At 38.3% G+C, this 18,463-nt stretch overlaps 1 protein-coding gene across 2 annotated transcripts in view; it reads right to left on the bottom strand.

Moving 5' to 3' along the window:
* Oatp26F (Organic anion transporting polypeptide 26F) overlaps positions 1–18,463 on the bottom strand; it is a 288,753-nt gene that overhangs the window by 165,791 nt on the left and 104,499 nt on the right. For both annotated transcript variants that reach the window (XM_083126966.1, XM_083126965.1), the window contains exon 3: positions 663–864. In XM_083126966.1, the coding sequence (XP_082983092.1) occupies positions 663–864 (202 nt within the window). The remainder of the gene's footprint in view (positions 1–662; positions 865–18,463) is intronic.

The following is an 18,463-nucleotide window of genomic DNA, read 5'->3' as shown; positions in this document are numbered from 1 at the left end:
GTGAGAGAGAAAGAAAAGAGGTGGGGGCGAGGAAGAGGGAGACAGAAAGAAAGAAAGAAAGGAGAGAGAGAGAGAGAGAGAGAGAGAGGAATAAGAAGACAGGCAGCTAGAGATAGAGAGATAAAGAGAGTGAGAAGGAAGAGGAATAGCAGAAGATCGGTAGAGAGAAAGAATAAGGAAGAAATGGACAAAAATGGTAGGAGAAACAATAAAATAAATGATCAAGAGAAAATGTAAGCGCAAATGTACTGAAACTAAGATAAGAAGAACGAAACGAAAGAAATAGACTATTGATTTACAAATAAAAGGGAGGGCGGATGAAAATGCAGGCATTTTTTCCGTATTTCAATGGGGGTCAAATGACACCCCTTGACCCTTCCTGCGGGCACCAATGTTTGTCGGTGCCAGCCTCTGTTGCGCAGTGGTTATCACAGCGCGCTACGACTCCAGGGGTCCCGGGTTCGAATCCCGGCATTGGCCTGGGTGTTCTTTGTAAGCGTCCATTCATAATATCATCCCTCATCCTCATCTTCGCGATTAGCCAGAAGTGGCGGAAATGGTAAGTAATTATTAAAATAAACCCAATCAATGTTTGTCGTCATAACGAGAACAAATTAATACATTGAAAATGATACATGCAGACTGTGGTAAACTTGACTTACCTTGCATCGCCGCAGCCCAACACAGCCAAAAGAGGGCCCATTTCGGCGTCCGGAACCTTTGGAGGAACTTGGGCCTCAGGAGCCACCACCCGCAGGTCCCTCCGTCGTCGAGCAGGTCCTGCCCCTGGCTCTCGCTCCTGCCGATGCCCTTCACCTCCGACCCATCCGGACTGGCGGCCGCTATCAGGTCCGGTTCGGGAGACTGCAACGGCAAAAAACAGGTCGGCATCACTGCAAGTCCAGGTGCAACACTCGAGGTAGGATTATAGTGGGCTATTGTGTCAGTCGATGACGAATGCCATGCAAACTTTTCAAACGGAAGACGCGCATTGTGGCTAAAAAGTTCGTTCATGGAGTCCTGCGAACTTGTTTTGCACGATTTTCACAGCACCGCGAATTCATTGCTACGATTTTCGTAGCGAGAACAGATTTTTGAACACGTGTTTGCAACATCGCGTTAACGCCAACATGTCTATGTTGTAAAACAAGCCCAGAAACTTTTGTGCTAAACACAACTCGAAGTTCAGTACAAGTCTCTCGAACTTCACAGTGCTGCCAGAACACAAAAAAATTCTCCACCGTGCACCAAGGGAAAAAAACACCGAAATTGCCCCGTTCGGAACGCAAGTAAAAAACCACTTGTTGGAGCAACTCTTGCGAGAAAGTAATTTAGTAATGGGATAAACCCGGCGAAATGCTCGGGATTTTGTCTTAGTGAAGCAACATTCGAAGAACGAAACTGCTGCCCTCTTGCGACAAGGTCCTACAGCGTCGACGGGGGAGGAGAGAGTAACGTTGCGTATTTTACTGGACAAATTAGAGGCGAAAGCTACGACCGCTCCGCACGCTTATCCCGCCACATTGCTACTGGTTGTGGAACTCATTGATTTGCACGCCGCTCACCAGAAGGCAGGCGCGCTGTTGCGTCTTCCGAACAGTGTTGCCACTACTTATGATAAGTTACCAGTAATAGTATAGCGTGTTATTTGGACAATTTTTATTTTCATTTTGCAAACGTAGTGTTTCAAATGCTACGTCAAGTACAGTGGGATATTAGGTAAACTGTCCATCGCTATGCACACTCACGTTGTTTTATGTAAAGCGGGGTTTAAAAAAATGAAACAAGAAAGGCAACAAAGCAGTTAACCTGTAATGGATCAGCATTAGTATAGTGGCATGCATATATATTGCCAGGTAAGAATGATCATCAGTACTTTCATTAAAGTTTCTCTAATTTTAATGGAATTGTACTGATACTGGTGCAGAGTGCCACTTAATTCGATATTTTTTTCTCTGTTGATGGCAAATAAATAAATAAACTGCCTCCTAAACGTTTTTCTTTTTCAGTTCTTGAACCTAAACAAAGTGAATCAACATGGTTGTGGACAATTTTCCTGAATAAACCCCAGCCGTGGAAATCTCTACGTGTGGGACAAAGGACGGAGTGGAAGGCCACATACTGCAACAGATGGTCATCGAAATCATGTCGATGAAGTCATTACAGAGAACGGTCGCATAACCCAGGCAGAGCTTGTATTCAAGTGTGGCATATCACGGGAGCGAGTACAGGCGATAATCGCAGATACCGAAAACTTTGTGCACGGTGGGTGACTCGGAAGCTCACTCCCGACATGAACCAGAAGAGACTGGACATTAGCCAACAGTTGGTTCAGTGCTTTATTAAAATAAATTAAACTATTTTCCAATAAAAAAAAGGAGGCATTACTTTTCAGCACGCCCTCGTAGCTAGGCTATTTCTGCTCAAGTATCAATTCTTCTACCTCTACATATTCCGACAGTTTTTTTTTCTGTTTCTTCCCGTCCTCCGCTAATCCAAGAGAAAAGTAGGCCTACTACCACACATGGGCGTACGGAAAGGGGGGAGGGGCGACCGCCCCCCCTTGGAAAATGAAAGTCAACCAAAAATTATGTATTTCACACATATAATTTCATTTTAGCCACAATAATATGTGTTAATTATTGCATGAACATCATAAATTCAACATTTAAGCAATGTTTTTTTTTTTAGGGAACAACACTATTTTTGGAGAAAATGTGGCTTGTTTGCCCCCCTGAAAAAAAATTTTCCTTGCCCCTCCCTGGAAAAAATCCTGCGGACGTTCATGCTACCACAGACAAATGTATTAGGTACTACCTATTATGCTCTGTAAACGAAGTAGTCGGCGATACTTTTTCATATGTTTTTCTAGTTTTTCATTTTTAGTGTAATTAGGAGTAATGCTAAAGTTATTAACAGTATACAAATTCAAAAAGCAATGTCAACAATAAAAAATATAACAACATGCTTACTGTAGCCTATATATTTAAATACAGTCATTAGAATACGCATTTTATTATATTTATGATTTTAAATTATTTATGATTGAGCCGCGGTAGCTCAGTCATTTGGGAGTCTGACTATACATGCAAGAGACCTGGGTCCGATCGGGATTCTTGCACCTGTTCAAGCGGCTCCGGCACCCACCCAGCGTCGTATAAAGTGGGTACCTGGAGGAAACTCTGGAGGTGGGTAAAAGCGTCCAGGGGCGTGCTCCTGATCTCATCACTCCATCCTCGGCCGTGATCAAGAAAGTGTGGAGCTCTAACTAAACAACCCTTATACGCCTTCATGGCGTGGTGTAAAGCACATGGGAGCACTTCACTTACTTTGATTTTAAAATACCTTCTGTATTGTAATATGCCATTTTTATGTCAATTATTGGTGTATAATCATTAGAGCAAGGATTTGTATGAAATTACTAGATACATACCTGGAATAGAAAAATGTCAACGAATTATATAACTGACATGATATTGCATAAGTTTTATGTGACATATTTTTACATAAATGCCAGGATATTACATATTTTACACACTTGCCAATTTACTTTACATAAAACAACATATTTCGGTATTTTTTTTACTAATATTGATCTTTTTCCCTAATTTTTGATCTCTGAAATATGATTAAAAAAATTTGTAACTCATGTGATGTCATATTTTCTAATCAATGAGATGCATAGTGCTTACGGTCACCTAAAATTGACTGCCAAGTCGAAAGACAGGTTGAAAGGTTGAAGACTAAAAAAAATACGGGAACTGTTATTTATCGAAATATGTTAGAGGCCCCCGCCCCCTTCTTTCTAGTTATACATTTTCATTTCGCCTCTAGGTTAAGGCAAAGCTCCTTGAAACTTGACATCGGAGAACAGGAAAGACGTAGCGAGTTACACAATATGTTCCTTTGTACAAAACGTACAAAAGTAGCTATACATTTTCATCCGATTGTTCTCCTTTTTCGAAAAAATGTTTCGAAAGTTACAAAGAGCTCTCTTTCATATTTACATAGTCTACGATAATTTGTGATATGAAAAGCAATTAATAGTTGACAAAATTGGTTTCTTAAATATGCACACGTTGCTGTGTTTTTTTAAGTTTATAAATTTGATACAAATTTTAATTAATGCGCCGCGGTGGCTCAGTCGGTAACGCGTCTGACTACCATGCTAAAGGTCCCGGGTTCGATCCCCGGCCGTTTCAAATCCGGGAACTTTTCTAACGTACGAAACGGCCCCGGCGCCCACCCAGCGTCGAATAACATGGATACCTGGGGGAAACCCTGGGGGGTAAAGGCGGTCAGGGGCGTGGTGCTGATCACATCACCCCCACTCACGACCGGATCAAGAAAGTGTGGGGCGTTACCCCCAGACCCCCTATACGCCTTCATGGCCTGGTGCTAAGCACAGGGGAACACTTTACTTTTTCTTTTTCTTTGTCATTAAAATTATGGTGAATATGTTCAAGTAAAATAAATATCTAGCAGAATTATTGGAATTGCTTGCATACTCGATTATTATTAATGTTACATATTATTTGATACTATATATATTTAGGTACATATTTTATCAATTGTTGTTACATATTTATGTACATATTTGTACTTTGATATTACATAAAAATCCGGTGTCTAATAATCATCAGTATTCTAACACGAATGGCATTTATTTTTTGTGAAATCAATTCATCTATTTGAATGGGAAAATGGTCCCACTTAAACGTTCCACGAGACTTAGCGTAGGCTATACTCTCCGAAAACATTGGGACTACAACACTGATGCTAATGAACATAAGATTTGTTCTGGCAACCTTTGCGACGCGTCAGAATAAACTCGCGTCGAAATATGCTCACTAAAGAAGCGTCAACTTCTGTTAGCGCTCTCCTGCCTATCCTCTACCTTCTTGAAACATTTGAAAAACGCAATTTGTAGACCTGTTCTTCCACCCTTCGGTTCACAATATCGACGTAACTCTGTTATTCCAATTCTCTTTACTTCGACTCGACTCTCACTCTACCCCTTCCACCGCTTTCTCTCCATCGCTTCGGATTTAATCTCGTCGAAGTGGTGCGTCTGTTGCTTGCCATTAAGTTCCGAAACATCAGTTGAAAGCAGTGTTGCCACGTTCTCGGCCGATAAAGTACCGAGATTTCGATAAGAATAGCTAATACAATTTCCTACCAAGAGTCGTTTGTAGGAGTTTGCAACGACTTAGTCTAGGTGCTTGCCCTGTTTCAAACTCTCTCAACTCCATTCCTATGTACGCGAGGTTGAATAACTATAAATAATTTTATAAACATACCCTGCCCGGTTCCCCCCTTCCCTGTATCAGGTATCGTTATGTTTTAATCGTTGATTGATTGAATTATTGAACTACAACAGACAACTAACAATAACAATCTTTATATTCATAATTTCATTATTCAGTAAGACAGGGTGACCCCTACCTCGACCTCCTTGTGGATGCCAATATCCAACGCCATCTACTGATCAAATAAAAACTGTCGTAAACAAACGAATGTTGCAATCAAGTATGAGTTATCGGCGGCGCATTTTTGACAAGCATGATTAAAATTCGTTATACGTAAACAATTGCAGCTACTTTGGGTTTCAATCTAACCAACTTCTGTCTTGCAAATGCAAGCCACGCATCCTAGTATGTGATTGTTGCAAGCGCCAATGAATGACGTCAAGGCCGGCTCCTTCAGTGTGCCAGTGGTACGGTACTTTCCCTTTCCTCACGTACACAAGTGTTGCCACACACGCACGTCACGTACTTGAAATAAATCCTTCTGTACAACAACGGACGTTTCCATACCTTCTCTGTCAACTTTGTCACATTTCTGGCTTGTAAAGTCACCGGCAATAAAGATGGGACATCTAAATCCTGGAATACTGTCTTTCCTGCATGGCGTTGTGTGTGTTGCGTAACTCTAAGGCGCTGGTCGAAATTGCCACACTGAAAATTTGCTATTAAAACTCCTCTAATCGTCGAAGACTTAGGCAAGACACACAAAGCCATCCAGGCAAGCGAGTGTTTCAGGATCTAGGCGTCCCATTTTTATTGCCTGTGACTGTACAGGTTTTCAGTGGCGACTTCTGTCACTGTGAAATGTACATAAATATGAAAGTGAGTTTTGAGCTTTTAAGTTCATTTTGTGCACAGATAGGCTAATCGGGACTGCAGCTACAGTTTAAAGTGGGATCCTACCCACTATGTGCCTCCACCGAGTATCGAACCCGAGACCTCTTGATTACAAAGCCATGACGTTACCACTACAGCATCGGGGAGAGACTTATAAATATAAAACAGTGACAATATTACAACTGTTCAATTACATAAAAAGGCGAGCCGAGATGGGAGTTTTGGGGTAAACCCCCTCCCGAAATATATTTGAAAAAGTAATACCAGAGTATAAAATATAGCATAAAAAATAGCTTTCTTTATTCATTTCTTTTTAATTACACTATTTAAGCTGCAAATCTCTAATTTATTTGCCTCCAGATGAACACTAGTGCTGTAAACAGTTCATTCACTATATTGAAATTAAAACTTTCCTAAGAAAATAACTCGAGAAATCCACCATCCCTCATGCAAAACAAGTAAAAACTGATTTTTCCCTGTAAGTGAAATCGAATTTTTTTTCAAACATTTAATGTTTTTGTAAATCACGAAATTTGCTTTTAATGAACTGCACCTACACTAAACTTAAATAAAAGCAAACATGCTCGAATATTGCAAGTTTCAAATTAGTTGTTATAAAAATACGCGCAAGAAGAATCTACATACACATAATTGTTTACTATCAAACTATTATTTTCGGACTGCCTATGAACAATTACTGAAATAGACAGTCGTTATTAGTTGAACAAATTGGATCTAAGGATACAACACAGGAGACCAAAGTCAGCTTAAATCATAGCTAACCTTGAGCTCTGCTACGTGTATTCATGTAAAAGCCCCACGTTGTGAGTGTCACTTCATGTTACGCCTATCGTGTACTGCACGTTAGGAGCGCCACTTATGTCACCTCCCTTTTGGGTGCACACTGTATACCACGGCTATTCTCGAGGGTTATGGGTTATTTTCTTTGGAATGTAAATCAGAAAGCAGAGATATATGCCAATGAACATAAGAATGTGAATATATATATTCTAAAACCTTTTACAATTACAAATATTATATGCTTAAATTCTCCATACAAAAATATCTTATTCTTCTAAGAAAGAGGTTAGGTTCTTCTTCTTTCTACTATGGAATGGTTACCTTCTTCTTTGGAAAGATTAACTTCTTCTTCTCTCTTCAATGGCGTGGTTACCTTCTTCTTCTTTGGAAAGGCTTAACTACTTCTTCTTTAGAAGGATTACCTACTTCTTCTATAGAAGGATTACCTACTTCTTTTATTCTTCTGTAGAAGGATTAACTACTACTTCTATTGGCATGAAGTCCAAATACTACACCTATCAAGATTCAATTTATTTCGGGGCGACAAATACTGATATAGCGCCACCAAGATAACAACCACAGGACAACCAAGGATCGCTAATATAGGAGCGCTACCTTTGGTCGAGTGCGACTCAAGTCAAATAGCGCAACCACAGTGCTTTCGGGCGACAAATATTGATATAGCGCCACCAAGGGTAAAACAGCCAAAAACCTAACGAGGCGTTCCTCCTTGCCAGAGATAAAAGACACGGATTCAAATCGACGTCTTGACTTCCTTACTCTCCTATATGTCTAATTCATGAGTATTTTATTAATCATTATAATTCCTATATTATTTTATTCTTCTTATCCTATATTTACATTGGTTTAATCTGTACTCATTATCTTTCATTTCTTTTGTTTAATATAATCATTTTCTGTCTCCTCTAATTTCGTCAATCAATTTGCATTCCGCCTTTCCGTCGCGCTGCCATCTATTGTTGCTTCCGCTAACTAATTCTCCCTATGTTGATCATTGGGTTCGTCCGTTCAGGCACGTAACAGCTCCATCTATGAATCACCAATGTGTTAGTAAACAGTTTTCGAATTTGCACTTAAATGCAATGATGCAACAGATAAAACAATAACATGCAATCAGTTACGAACACGAGACAAACGTTGTGAGCAAGACAATGGGTTATAAACTCTTGTTCATTCATTTCAATTAAGTTCTGAAGGCATGCTGCTGTAGCTAGATGCACATATCAACAAAGTTAACGGGAGTTTGCCTACAGAATCAATGTAAAAGGTTGTTAAGGTTCAATATCCGACTAACCATCATGGTTCAATCGTCTTCAAAGAAGCTCATGTTGCAAAAGGGAACGTATCTGGGAGAATTTTTATTGTACTGTATAGTATACATGCATCTGAGAATTTTTCGTTGCAGCCAAGAAAATATATTACATTTTCGAATTTCCTGTTTCAATTTGTAATTACGGGAGGGTCCTCAGGATTTTATTCGAGGGTAGGAGGTTTAATATCTCCTACCATGGACGTATATATAGTTCACGTAAGGGGGGGGGGGGTCAACTTTTGGTATGATTAGGGTTGCTATATTTCATAAGTGAAAATCCGGGTCACAGGTAACCGGAAACTTGTTGGGTTGCGGGGAAGAGGGGGGGGGGTGCTGGACCTAACAAAGTTGTGTATATGTACATATCCAATATCATATTCTTTAAACTTCTTAAAAAGAAACAGAAATCTGTCTCGAAGTATCATTGACATAGGCGTGCGTAGACCCTCTAATTAGGGGGGACAAAAGCCTTGTTGAAAGTTCAGTCTGGAAAGAAAAAACTCATTTTATCTCATTCTTTAAGTTTTATTGCATTGCGTGTGTGTGTGTGTGTGTGTGTGTGTGTGTGTGTGTGTGTGTGTGTGTGTGTGTGTAATATTTATTATATATATTATACATATTATTTAAATACATTTAAATCAATTCATCCTCCCCATAACAAATCAACAGCAAAAATGATATAAATTGTCTCTGAAATGTGCGCGCACCTTTACCTCCGAACAATTGATCGATTGATTTGTTTTATTTTACTTCGCTTTTTGTGCCACTTTTGGCTAATTTTCGAAGATGAGAATGAGTGATGATATAAAGAAATTGATGAATGGACACTCACAAACATCCATGCAGGCCAGGATTCGAACCCGGGACCCGTGGCGTCTAACTACTCCGCCACGGGGGCTCTCCTCCGAACAATTGTGCCTGCATTTAAAACAAAACTGTTTAGCAGCGAAAAACAGTCTGAAGTTCTTAGTTGTTATTATTTCTCTCTCTTTCTAGTAATTTACAATGCAGTACAATGCAGTAAGCAAAATGTGAGCGAAGCGAGCAAGAAAAAAAATCTGATCCAAATTTTTGCAAACTGAAAACAATATTGATTTAATAGGGCACAAAAAAAAATCATGGGGCCCCATGGCATTCTCTTTACATTTTTTTCAATTAGATTGTTTGACGCCGAGAGCCAACCCCCGGTAAAATTTTAAATTGAGTGGTCAATTACCCCTCTGTGCCCCACTGCAGGTTCGCTTGGCCGTCTGGAAGAAATAATGCCAGAAAAACGTAAAAACCAATGCGAGTATCATCTTGAGTGTCCTTTTGTCCTGCTTAGATTCGGCTAGTCTTGCTTTCTTTTACTTAAATGTTTGCCCCCCCCGAATTGATTTCCGTCCACGCTCCCCCTTACCCCGTAGTTGCTTTGAACTTTCATCAGCTTGAAAATATAATATCGTTTAACAACGGCAATAAGATTCCTCTACACTAAATTTCTAGGTGAAAGTATAATATAGGGGAATGAACATCTGGAAGGGGAACAAGGATGGCCACACTTCTCCCTTAGAAAACGAATGTCAATCTAAAAGTATATATTTCACGCGTACAATTTGATTCCAGTTACAGTAATTTATATTAAATATTATAATGGGGATGCAGGAATGCGATAATTTCAAATTCAAGTGGTGTTTTTTGCCCAATGGAAAAATACCTTGCTTGTCCCTCCGTGGAAAAAATCTGCGGACGTCCATGATTAGGGGGGCAATTTTTTTAATATCTCGTTTAGAATACTGACATGTTCACAGTACCCCTTTTGAGGTGCCCAACATAATCTTGCACTGCATGAAAATAATTTGGTTAGAACAAGTGAAGATGTTTCAAACTCCCCACAGGTTGCACAGTGAAGGAACTGAAGAGCTTGCTGAAATATTGCTCTTCTACTAGTACATTGTAAGGCGTATAGTTTCTATAATTGGTGAATACAATTCCAAACGCCATGCTACTTAGTACTGATGCCTTTCTGTTCATCTTGTGAGCAACAACTTGAGAATGTTACGGTGTTTCCCTGGTTTTCTTGCACTGCATTTTTAAAAACCAAATTCCTTTAAGAAAACTCGAAGGAAAAAAATATAACTGATTTGACAGTCCCAATGCATTTTCTTATTGCAGAAATTCCGAAACTATGAAGAAATTGCAGACATTTGGTCTGCAGCCCCATCTAGTGTGTAAAAAATAAGTCCGAAGAAATTTTTATGAACAAGCGGATAGAACAGGTAATCTGGTAATTTTATTGAACCTTAAGGGAGGGGGGGGGGTTAGACCCGTTGAACCCACCATTAAATACGCCCATGTCTCCTACCTTCATTTATTATCAATTATTTCAAAACTTCAAATAAGGTTTTAGGTGTAGACATGTCAGATTTTCCTGGAAAATGCTCCAAAATTTCCAAAGGGGAAACAAGGTCCAACCCCTCTCCAAATGAAATTCTGTGCATCTTTATTTCTTGATAAAAGAAGTATGCAAGGACTTCATCAGTGGCAAGTATCACTAAAGCTGAGTTAATTTATTATGGCAATCCTAATAATTGCATGTAGAATTTGGAAAGAAAATTACGCAAAGAATATTATAGACCGTTGAGTGCCTGACGGAAAGTTGATGATTGTCGCTCAGAGATTGTCGACACCGCTCAGTGCGATTCAAATCGACCACTATGGCCATGTTGGCTATTTCGTGAAACCGTAAAACTGCTATCCCTTCATCTATATGCCTTCACGATTATCTTTATGATCACAATTTCCGAGATGCATATTCATTTTATGGACTTCCTAGTTTATATATTTTTCCCATCATTTACAGGTATAATAACGTAATTGTTATTAATTAATCTTGTTTCTGAGTGTATTCCGTTATTATTTTTTTTCAAGCTGAAAACAATAAATTTCACTGAAATTAACATTCCCACTAATTTGAATTTCTCTTCTCATTTGTTTTTCAGAATTTCTCTTCAAAATTCAATATTTTTTCTCTAACATACTATATATATTCGTATCGTTTATAATCTCAGCGAGGTTTACAATAGACTAACGCAGGAGTCAGGTGATACCAACTAAAGATATGAGTACGCAATTCGGATTTTCCTATAAAACTTATTTTTAAAGCAGATTTTTGTTGCACATACGTTTATACTGATAGTATACTCCACTTCTCTGCCATTTTTGGCTAATCGCGTAGATTGATTGATTTGCTTTATTTTCGTTCGCTTTTTGTGCCACTTTTGGCTAATTTGCGAAGATGGGTGCCAGGCCGAGATTCGAACTCGGAACTCCTGGCGTCGTAGCGCGATATGCTAACCACTCCGCCACGGGGGCCGGAAAACTCAATAATTTAATTTAATTTGCAAATTCTGTTTTGCTAACTTTGTCTCTATGATTTTCATCGAAAGCAAATACATGGATAGCACTAAGGATGCAGCGGAACTCAAAATGACGAAACTATCCATGTCTCCATATCCCTAAGAGAACAGTGAAATGCTTCCTAAGACAAATGGTTCAGGTGTTTCCTGCTATTTCAGGTGTCGAACGTGTCACACTCGACGGTAGGAGACCCGTCATTTGCCAAGCGGACAAAAGGGATTCAACTCATTCTCCCTGACTCAGCTGGCAGCTGGCACGTATTCAGAGATCCATGCCTGTTTCCCTTCCCTTACTATGCACATACGTTCAAATATTGGGTGATTCATAATTCCCTTCGTGTTTTCGAACATTTATACACGTAGTATAAGAACTATAACGCATACAGCGAAAAGGTGCATATCAGTACATAAAGAATCTCTCCAAGTTTGGTTCGTACTTTACAGGTGCTCGATATGTGAACCCCCGGTTACAGACAATCCTGAAATCAAGTTCCTGGCACACACGTCCCATCATATTACCATGAATGCCAGCGACTGCACGCGTGATCCTTTCTCGCAGTTGTCTTGTCTGTAGGTTCTTGTTTGATTTTCGTATAATATCTCCATTGTACAGTCACAACCGACTCACATTTAGCGAATTCTAACAAGACCCAGAGTGCTCTGTGTTCACAAGTGCACGACATGTTTGCGTTAACAGCGTTATAATGCCACCTAGCGGCTAAATTTACAATTACGTGATGCGGGGGGGGGGGGGGGCTATTACAGTTTCAAACTTTGAGAAATTCTTTCATGTACGGATATAGACATTTATGCTGTATGTGTTATAGTTCTTGTACTGTAAACGTTCGAAACCACAGAGAGAATTACGAATCACCATGGTAATATTACATATGGTGTATTTTGGAAAATGTACATTAAATTGAATCATGCAAACCCCTATTTTTTTAAAAAAAAAAAATCCGTACAAAGATAATCCCAAGTTTACATAACCTTGAAACACTTTTGTACAGGGAACAATTTCAAACTAAAAAAACTAAAAAGTGCAAAATAAAAGTTGAAGCTATACCGGGTGTAGAGGTATGGTCCCACATATTCTCAATCCCGGACCAAACTGGATGTGATGTGATCAGTAACACGTTCTGGTTGCCTTCACTTCCCAGTAGCCCCTTCCCCGTCTTCCAGGAAATCTTTGACTAGAATCTTTGCAAGGACATGATCGGAAAAATTCCCACCAAGATCACCCCAGGAATCGAACCCAGCCTTCCTGCGTGGCAGTCAAGACACTCTACCGTCCAAAATTTCAATACTAGGCAAAAAATCATATTGACATTGAAAAAGTGAGATTAACTGCCAACTAAAACGGATCATTTTACTCCGCCACCCAGATGAAATTATGCAACTCATTACTAAACAATGCTAAATATATTGAGGGATCCACGATTTTTTAAAGTAAAATTTGAAACTGGTGTTGAAAAATAAATTCCACGATCAAATGGAACAATTCGATCAACACTGCGTTTCGGTGTAGCAGCCTGAATTTCAAATTGATATTTAAGACAATTACAAAATCATATTAACGCACATGGAGAAAAGATATTCAGTAGCCGACTATATTTGCACATGAATATAGTTAGGTATTGTAGTACAACATATAAAATAATTAAATGTGAATAAAATACAAATCAAAATAAAGTCCCCTGCAAATTTCCTGATAAGCTCGTGCAGTGCTTTAGAGATCCATCTGTCGGTCATTGTATCAGATAAACTTTTGGATATTTTTTGGGCTCTTGAAAAGTGTACCAAAGTCGAATTTCCATATTAATGGAATATATGCTTTATGTTAATTTGAATTTCATATATTAATAGTGTACGCGTATAAACGCATTTCTATATTTGTAATTTGACTTTTCCAGCATTTGAAAACCTATCTCATTTATGAACATATTATCACGTGAGCTATTTGCCATTTATAATGTACAGTCACCAGCAATAAACACTTGGGTTTGAAATGCTCGATTCACCGATGCGTTATGTATGCAGGGGCGGATTAATGACGCCTCTCAGAGGGGAACTTTACAGCGCTTCCCTCCCAAACTAACAAAAATAAATTATTAAAGCAGCCTAAAATTCCCATTTTTCATGCTGTTTCTGGCACACAACCCACATAATGGTAAATATAAAGGGACAACTATATCATACAAGTATGTCTTTCTGTTTGAATTGGAGCTGAGCATTATTATAATTCTATGACAACGCTATGGACATTGTACTTTTGAGAGAGCGAAATAGCGAAAGAAAATATGAATAAGCAAAAAACATTCCAAAAAGGTATTTTTAGTCAAGAATATGCAAAATTGGTACTAAACTTCAAAATAGACATTTATATGCGTTATAAAAATGAGTTAATGAGATGAACATGAAATCATATATTTTACTCCAAAGGAATAAACAAAGGAAAATAATTAATAATTTGCTCCCTACTCATAACCAAGGAACGTATTGTATTTATATGCATTAAAAGTGTTGTATATGTAAATATATATTTAGTTATTTTAATCAAAATATGGAATTAAATATGGACTTACAATTGTGAAAAATACCAATGTACAAACGATTTACTTAGCTAAATAAAATGCAACAAATTAATTGAGATGATTAATTCAAATACAAACTGTTTCATTTTCTGTTAGCAAACAATAGATTACTAAACTTTCAGTGTTGAAACGCGATCCTCTTCTGTTGTCCATAAAGAGATATTTATATCGACAGAAACTGCGTTCAATATCACATGAAATAATGGGAGTATATTTAAAATATGCAATGGATTCAACCGCGAAAGTTTGAACTTGCATTCTCTTTTATTAACAAGAATATTAGAAAAACAGATACATTGCATATTGTCAAGATTTAAAATAAACAAAGTAAAAAAGGAACAGAATAAAATGAAAGGTACAACCTTTGGGATTTAACGCAAGAAGGAAAATGTAGTAATAACATGAATAAGGAATATACGTAGGAAAATGTATAGAATATGGAAACCATATGTAAAAATATGTAAGACATGTGGTAAAAGTTTATAATACTATTTAAAAATATAGAAAATAAAAAAGCATTTTTCGAGCTTACCTATCACGATTCGCAAATGCAATACAATATATCATTGATTTAAAAAAAAAGAACTCAATATGCTGACCAAGGCAGAAATTTATTTTATTATAAAACATAAACTAAACGTAACGTTTCAACATTCTAGCAAGGTCTTCTTCAGACTCTGCACCAAGTACAAATGTAACAAGGTACAAAACAGGACGATATACACAAAAATTACTCCCCTGCAGACTATTAGAAAGTTGTTCTGGAACATTCTAGCACCTAGAAAAAGTGCTAGGGAAAGCTACCTGCTAGAATGTTCCAGAACAACTTTCTGGAGGGGAGTAATGTTTGTGTATATATATATCGTCCTGTTTTGTACCTTGTTACATTTGCACTTGGTGCAGAGTCTGAAGAAGACCTTGCTAGAAGGTTGAAACGTTACGTTTAGTTTGTTTTATAATAAAATAAATTTGTGGCTTGGTCAGCATATTGAGTTTTTCATATCATGGAAACAAGGCTTAATGGTGTTATTATTGATTTTACATTATTTAAAGAATTCTCTGCTCAAGCTGACAATGCGTCAGAATTTCATTAAAATCCGACCGCTCCTTTTGGCGTATAATCTCGCTGGGAAGAACAGAGCGAAAACACAACCTTCCTGCCAGAAGTAATTACAGAACAGTCTCGGAAGATGGTCGGCTATCGTGCTGCGGGAAGACGACACCGAGTGAGGATAAGGTGGTATTTGACACCATCCAGACCCGTCTTATTCCATAATTCACCTCCAATTTCTTTTGTCACTGTCGCCCCCTCGCAGGCTCCAAAACCTCATCTGCGCCTTATCAGAGAGAAACAGGCGGGAATATTACTTCACCAAACTGCCGCTAATATCTTCATCGATCTTCCAGCAGTCCCAGAGAAAGTGGAAGGGGGTGAAGAGGGACTGGATAACTTATTTCCAGCAAATATACTTCTGTGTGCGTGTAACTGTTTAGTGCAAGGGGATACATAAAGGGGAAGGGTCTTGTTTCTGGGAGGTTAACACCCCCGATATATCTTCAATATAATATTAATTATCATTATTGTTTAAGTGATGAGCACGGTTTGACAACCAGTACATAACTTGGTCAAAATAGGTGATACAAAATTACAAAATTTTGCATGTAAATATAAAACACTACAATAGATTCTTCAAGCTATGTATTATCATACGTTCATATTTTATTTTTTCACAAGTTCAGCTATTAACCTCTCTTTTTGCGAGATATTAGAATTGAGTAACAATACCCCGAGTGATTATTTTAAATTTTGACGTTTCTGCATTGAATTGAGATATTTCTCACATTCCACTTAGGAACTTTATAAGATATATTACTAAAACAATATTCACTATCCAATTGAAAAAAAAAACGTCATGTTATATATCATCTGATGTGATTTCTAGTTCTCATGAGTAAAATCTAGATTTCACCATAATAATAATAACACGTGGATCGACAGCCCTCGAAGGGCCTTGTCCTATCTCCCGACTGCCAGTCTCCCTCCCACAATCCTACCTAGAGGTGTGGAGTTCTTCAACCGGTAATGGGGTGACTATAAACATCTATTAAAACTAACTGTAACTAGTGTAAATTTCAGGCATTCGATAAATTTAATTTTCACTAATTGCAAATACTTTTAACTAAATTTCTAAGACTTAAAAATCGCCAAAATATGCAAATCAAAATATGTACTTTTGACCTAAAGGTTCCATACATATGCTCTGAAACAAATACATGCCCTAAGAACAATAAATGTTCTGATCGTGTTTTCTTCATGAGGTTTAAGATTTTACATTGTTAAAGGCACGGGAGAATTTTGGATCCAGCAGACAGATTATGAAAAACCTCGAGGCGAAACATTGGAAGGGAAAACCCAACATGACGGATTACCACGGTCCACGATGGAGAACTATTTGAAATCAGGCGGCGTTCTTCTACGTGTGACCACGCGTTCCATGGTCAAGCATTGTGGCGCCTGATCAGGATTTGAATCGATGACCTTTCCGCTACTCGCTCTACACTAATGCCCAGGGAACGGATATATATGTAAATACATATTCATGTATAAAGATGAAATCAGTTATATTTTGTATTATCTTTGCGTGTCATGGCATGTAGACTCGAAAAAGTAAGTTTCAATTTTCCATTTTTGTACATATATTAAGTTTTCGCTCATATTTTACATATTTTAGTTATCTTTACATAGTATCTCCATATTTCAGAACATTTCTCAACATATATTCCATATTCGCGCAATAAATACATTCCCCCACGTGACCGAAAGAGTTGGGTGTGTCTCTGCACTTTCTTTCTCTCCTTAGAGAGAGAGAGAGAGAGAGAGAGATATGGTTGCAGGGGGAACCTCTTTTTCTTCCTCTCTTTCTGTTCTTCGAAGAATAGCGAATGTGTGAAGAGAAGAGAGATTAGCAGAAGAAGAAAGAAGAAGAAGGACTGGACCGTTTGCCTCCCCTGTCTCTCTCTCTCTCCAAGGAAAAGCGGGATGGGAGAACGAGGAGAATGGGAAAAGAGTGAGAGAGAGAAAAGAAGCATCTCCCTCCTTCTCTTTTCCTCTTCCCCTCCTTTCTTTGGCTCTCTCTTCTCTTTCGCTCTCTCTCTCGAAGAAGAAGAAAGAAAAATGCTCTTTCCCTTGACTTTTCCTCCCTTTCCAATTTCTTGCGAATAACTGACAAAGTCTGAAGTGACGTTAAACAGACGAAAGTTTACGACCTTCGTTATACCCTCCAACTGCCTTAATTACAAGTTTTCTGTCATCCGAAGAATATATATAGAGGCCTATATAAATTTTACACCTCCCAACTGTTTGCTTTTGCTTTTGTAAAACACTTGATAATTTTGTTTATTTACAATTGTTGTCAACAATAGAGAATGAGGGCTCAAGCATCGGCTCCTGCTTGTTACAAACGTTATTTTGGCTACGCTGGAAGAGAGTCGAGCAGCCCATTGCGAACCCCACCCTCGCTACTAGTAGCATGCCCGACAGCAGCTCCAGAAGCAACAATTTTGTGGCACACGCACGGGATTCGCTTCTGGTTTCTCTTCAAGACAGTCACGGTAATAGTTACAATACCCAGACTGTATTTTATGTAGCTCGTGTAGTGTCTTATGTTATTAAAATGGTAAATATTTACAATTTTAAGTCCATATTTAACTCCACATATTGTGAAAATAACTAAATATGTATTTACATATTTAGCAGATTTTTACTACATATAGCCTCCTAAGGCTACAGTACAGCGCCTAGAATAACGTAGTGTGGAAAACGGCATGGTTCTGCGCTCTCTGGCTGGTTCCACTCGAAAATGATCCGCTAGAGGCACTGGTGTTGACCCCGGTGCTTGGTGTTCGACTGCTTATAATGGAAGTAAATGGGGTTTTTGCTGCAACGTCTGATTCTTTTCCTTGTAACATTTTCTTTGTATCAGAAAATTGTTATGATATTTGGTACAGTAGTCGCGAAAATATTAAAGAATATTATGAAGCGTCGATCATGATCTGTCCTTGAGTTTTTTATTAACAATACGGAAGAAAACATAGGTATGGATTGTAACACGTAACATGACAATTGCTGCGAGAATTAGTATTGTGTATGCATTATCCTGAAAGGTTCATTAATATTGTCATTGTCACAAATAT

Source organism: Lepisma saccharinum, chromosome 8, assembly GCF_977018435.1.
Source record: "Lepisma saccharinum chromosome 8, izLepSacc3.1, whole genome shotgun sequence".
In the NCBI taxonomy this organism is placed as follows: domain Eukaryota; kingdom Metazoa; phylum Arthropoda; class Insecta; order Zygentoma; family Lepismatidae; genus Lepisma; species Lepisma saccharinum.
Note: the sequence above shows the minus strand (reverse complement) of the source record. Positions and strands in the feature narration are given on the sequence as shown.